A 5619-nucleotide genomic window follows, 5' to 3' on the forward strand; every position below is an offset into this window, starting at 1 on the left:
CTGGTGGGTTCACCCACCAGCTGCAACAAAAAGCTGTCCTCCATACATTCTAGGAATTTCCTGGACTGACTCTTTACTGCTGTATTACGTTCCCAGCAGATGTCTGGTAGGTTGAAGTCACCCACAAGAACAAGGGCTGATGATCTTGAAACATGATCTAGCTGCTTATAGAATAAGTCATCTATCTCTTCTTCCTGGTTGGGTGGACGATAACAGACTCCCAGTAGGGTGTCAGCCTTGTTGGCCTTCCCCTTAATTCTTACCCATAGACATTTAACTCCATCTTCCTTAGTTCCAATTTCTACAGCATTGAAAGTCTGCTTAATATAAAGGGCCACCCCTCCACCTCTTCTTCCTTTCCTGTCTCTTCTGAAGAGCTTGTATCCATCCAGTGCAGTACTCCAGCTATGTGAGTCATTCCACCATGTTTCCGTGATGGCAACTACATCATAGCTCTGCAGTTGCACCATGGCCTCCAGCTCTTCTTGTTTGTTGCCCAAGCTGCGTGCATTGGTATACATGCACCTCAGCTGGGCTACTGACTTCACCCCTAACTTAGCCTTGCAACCCTTGGGTCTGCTTACAGATGGGTCAGCTGCTTCCCCTTCCCCCTTCAAACCTAGTTTAAAGCCCTCTCAATGAGGTCTGCCAGTTCATGAGCTAAAAAACTTTTGCCCTTATTATTTTTATGGCAGCAGGTTGAGCTCTCACAAGTAAGACTTCTAAAGGGTTAGGAGGAAACTGGAAAGATGGTGAAATATCCAACAGCAAACCAGTGCTTTTCAGTAACTCTCCAAAGGAGAAATATATATAAGTCATATATTAGAATCATTCTATCACAGACTGCTACAGCTGACCTTCAGGGGAAGCTTCTAAAATTAGCACAATTATTTGACTGTATGTTTTTCCAAATACATATACAAAATACTTTTAATAATTACATATGTAGTCCCAGAAGTTGCCAGTGTTAGTTTTTCTGAAAAGGAAAATGCAAACCAAGACCAAAATCTCCAAAACATTTTTTTCTCCTTGGTGGATAATTAATATTTAGATGCTGTGCTGCATTTGAGTCCCAACAGTAGTTTAAGTTTTAGACTATATTGCTATATTGTACTCATATATCAGGGGTTTTGTGTTCTGACAGAGACTTGATGGAGTCCTTTTTGATCTTCCCCTATATTGCATGTTTTCATCTTTTACTTACCATCCATCACCTGGGACTGAGGTTGTAAAATTCTCATGATCCTATTCTTTGCTTTTTTTTTTAATGGCTGTGCTATCACATTCTTCTCTTTGCCAACACAATACTCCTCCTTTCTTTTAATGTCAGTGGGTCATAATTAGGTATATTCCTTAATATTAGCACATTGTATTGCAGAAAAGATGCAAATGTTCCTGTACATGGTACTATTTCCTAAAAGGCAAAGTGTTGCAGAAAAAAAGATAAAAGAGGTATAGTTGTATTGCCATGTTGAAAAAAGTTCCATTTTTGATAAATAGAACTATCTTTGCTGTCTTTCACAGACAGAATCAGAGACTAGGTAAGGGTTTAAAGGACCATAAGTCCAACCTCCCTGCTCAAGCAGGGTCATCCCAGAGCGCATGGCACAGGATTGTGTCCAGACAGTTCTTGGCATTTCCCAGGAGGGAGGCTCCACAATCTCTCTAAACAATCTGTGCCAGTGCAGTCACTTCCACAGTAAAGAAGTTTTTAAGTTCTTCCAATTTGACATGTAGTGTCATCCACCTAGTGTTTTTCCTGCTTTCTGATAAATAGTGGGAAAATTTACTCAAAATGCTTCATAGTCATTTTCACATTGAGATTTTTGTATAAACTTAATATATTCTGTACAACAAAAAAGTTAGCAATGAAACAATGCAATTATAAATTTATCTGCTCAGCTATGCGTCCCAGACAATATTTTTTTCCTAATTAAGCTACAGCATGAAATGAAAAGTCTGTTCTAATTCAGCCTTCCTCTACTCGTGAAATGGTGTGATGCTAGAGACACTCAGTACTTTACTACTGGAAAATTCCTAATGCTATGAAAGAATGACACCCTTGCTTTGGGACAGCAGGAGCTATGATAAAATTTGTTCTGTTAATTATTTACTTCTTGTTACCACTTCTCGTGTGATGTTTGAGGTGGTGTTTTGTTGTTTAAGGTACAAAACCACATATGTTCTCTAGAAGAAAGTTTGTGCATCTGTGTCAAGTATAGAATGAGGCATAGGGAAGGCAGGAGTTTTGAGGATATTTTGGAAATTGTTCTATGAAATGTAGTTGAGCTTCCTGGTGTTTTTGGAGAATATCATTCAAGGACAAAAAATGTGATTTGCTGTCAGGAATAGTTACAGCATCTTGGCAGTAAACAAAGAGGAACATTAAGGTTTTCACCAGAGTTCTGTTTCTTTAAGAGTACAGATAAATGGATTAACAAAATGTTTTAATTGTCTAGTACAATACATGCCTATTATGCCTCTCTTTTCAAACTAAAATGTTGGATGTATTGTAGAGTTTCTGAAAATTAATGTTGCTGTTGTTCAACTACAGTGTTTACCAAGTGGCAGTAAACAACTGTGAATGTGTTCTGAGATCCAGGCATATTCTAAACAATTTTTATTTGCTGCAGTAACTTTTATTATGTTACTTTTTTATTTCAGTTTGTTTATGAGCATTCCACATAATCCATGTTTGCAGTTTGATATTGTTTAGATCTCAAGATATTTAAGAGTGTTGCAGTTTTATTCTGTTCTAGTTAACTAATGTTTGCTTAACCATATGATATGGTTAGTGTGTTATTTGCTATATTTATTGATCAGGCACTTAAACAATCCATAAATTTCTTTCTTTAGAAAAAGAAGGTGTCTTTCTACAAACGGGCACAAATACTTGTGGCTGACACATGGAGTGTTTTAGAAGGCAAAGGAGATGGCTCTTTTGATGATATATCCCGTCTGACAATATTTGCTGACTACAGAATTCCACAGGTTCTTGTTCACTTAAAAGCAATGAAGTATTCTGAAAAATTAATGAAGAAACTACGTGAAGGTTTGTTCTGTTCTTGCTAATATCAAGTGATCTTACTGCCCAATATTGTGGACTAGGGCTAGTTCTAAAATGTAATATGTTGTCCATGTAAGGGTTATGTGTCACTTTTTTCCCTCCGGGGATTTCTTAGGTACTGGAAGGAACTTTTTCTCTAACCATGATCTTGAGTGAGATCTCAAGGTTACTTTTTTTATAAAGAGCTAACTATTTTGTGGATTAAACATTGATAAGGGAGGGATTAAAGAGACTCAAAGATAATTTGAGTTTCTGAATGAATTTCTGAAAAGCTGCTGTTGCAAAACCACTTTTCAGAATGAGAATAGTTACAATTTTTGAAGTTTACATAAAAGAAACAATGATTTTTGTCATTAATTCAAATTTGTAAAAGGATGGGAATTCCTCGGAACTGCTAGTTACTAAGCAAAGTAGCAATAATAATAATATATAATTATATAAGTATTATTATAATCATAACATATATATAGGATTAATTTTTAAGCATGATTTCATCTTCCCAATACTTACTAACCATGAATTTTAGTGAATAAAAATAAGCCAATCTCTTTTGCGCTGTAAAATGACTGTATTTAGATGTAGAAGCTATTACGCAATTTCAGAAATACGCAGGAAGATAAACAGATTAATGCAATCGCCCATGAACTTTAAAAGAATGGCCGTACATGTATTTATGTCTTTATGCATGTCTATATCACTAAATAGACCTCATAGACATTCTACCCTTCCATGAATCCTAATGAGAACATTCCTGTCTAAACAATGCCACTGTTTCTCTTTATATTCAGTTCCTTTGGGGCTTTGTTTGTTTTCGATTTTAAAATCTTAGACTTCAGTCATCCTGATAGAAAATATACTATGAAGTATAATAATTATATATTAAAAAGTATACTATAATAAAAGACTATCTTTTTTGTCTCTGTAAGCAAAGAAATGATCATATGATTTGCCGTATACACTGCTCCTAAAGCAGTTCCTTAGAATGCAGGCTGTTGCTTGAATTGAATGGGAAGGAAGCTTCTAAGTGCAATATGGTAAAATTAAAGTAACCATTGGAAAACTGTTAACAGTTGCTGGGTAAGTCATGAGAACTAGAACCCTAGAACAGAATAAATGTGAAGGGGGGAAAAATTCACAAACTTAGTCAGTCCTCCTGTCTGTTCCATATAAATGGGTTGCTGTCTCTTGTGTCTGCAGGAACACTTTTCCAATCTGGAGACAAAGAAGAGGTAGAGATCCGTGGCTGTTCTATTTGGTGTTGTGCATTGATTTGTAAGCACCTTCAGGAGCTCTATCAGAAGAAGGGTCAGGACATGCATGAAAAAATCAATGCAGTTTTACTCGATTATTATCTTTGGGATTATGCCAGAGATCACAGGGCAGAGATGAAAGATATCCCATTCCACCGAGTACGGTGTATATATTACTAAGTCCAGTCGGATGGCTCTTGTATTGCTGCCTTATCTTTTGAACTTGCTTTTCATATGGTGATTTGTCATGCACTAATTTGGAACTGTTAAATCAAATGCTTGTTTTCTAGTGATGTAGTAACAGCGTGCCTTTTTTTCCCCATTGTTTTGTTACATTTTTATTACCTTTCTTTTAATCTTTTGCTTGCCCTGACTGGAATTAACAGTGTAAACTTTGCAGGCAACCCATGTTAAGGTAGCGTTTATTACTCCTGCTTTGACCTTTGTGTTGGTGTACATGGCTACCTGTGCACACAGCCAGATGTGTGTGCAGATCCTGTGGTGTACCTTGGTGTACCTTGGCCCCTCCCTGTTCCTGCCTGTCCCCTGTCATACCTGCACAGAGGTAGCAGGTGCTTGGCAGATGCTTTACTGCTCAGAGATGGAAGTGTAACCTGTCCCGTCATCCAATAAACAGTGCACTGACAGACGTGCCATGGGGAGTGTCTGTGTTTTTACTGCTCGGGGTGAGATGGGGGGGTCTCAGTCCATTCAGTGAGGGAGGTAGGAAGGGAGGGGAGGAATCACAGAATCACTTAGGTTGGAAAAGATCTCTAGGATCATCAAGTCGAACCTGTGACCGAACACGAGTTTGTCTGCTAGACCATGGCACTGAGTGCCATGTCCAGTCTTTCCTTAAACACCTCCAGGGACTGTGATTACATCACCTGACTAGGCAGCCTGTTCCAATATTTAATCACCCTTTTTGTGAAGAAATTTTTCCTGATGTCCAACCTGAACCTTCCCTATCACAGCTTGAAGCTATTTCCTTTTGTACTGCACCTGTTGCCTGTGAGGAGAGGCCGAACGCCATCTTGCTACTCCTACTTTCCAGGCAGTTGTAGAGAGCAGTAAGGTCCCCCCGACCGTCCTCCAGGCTGAACAGCCCCAGCTCCCTCAGCCGCTCTGTGAAATACAGAGCTGTGTTTCGTGTCAGGTACGAACAGGCGACGTGTGTATTTGTGAGTGCAAAATGTGTGGACACTGACAGTGGGAGAACTGTGAATTCTAATAATAACTGAGGAAAATAAAGCATAGAAAAAGGCCTTTGAACCTATCTTTTGTTTGCAATTAACCCTGATT

General features: G+C 38.4%; 1 protein-coding gene across 1 annotated transcript in view; it reads left to right on the plus strand.

Moving 5' to 3' along the window:
- Positions 1-4971, plus strand: part of CUNH9orf64 (chromosome unknown C9orf64 homolog) — an 11545-nt gene extending 6574 nt beyond the window's left edge. The window contains exons 2-3 of the mRNA XM_031056896.1: positions 2857-3052; positions 4265-4971. Coding sequence (XP_030912756.1) covers positions 2857-3052; positions 4265-4497 — 429 coding nt within the window. The 3' untranslated portion in view covers positions 4498-4971. The remainder of the gene's footprint in view (positions 1-2856; positions 3053-4264) is intronic.
- The last annotated feature ends 648 nt before the right edge of the window (positions 4972-5619 follow it).

This window comes from Geospiza fortis, unplaced genomic scaffold (genome assembly GCF_000277835.1).
Source record: "Geospiza fortis unplaced genomic scaffold, GeoFor_1.0 scaffold12, whole genome shotgun sequence".
In the NCBI taxonomy this organism is placed as follows: Eukaryota; Metazoa; Chordata; class Aves; order Passeriformes; family Thraupidae; genus Geospiza; species Geospiza fortis.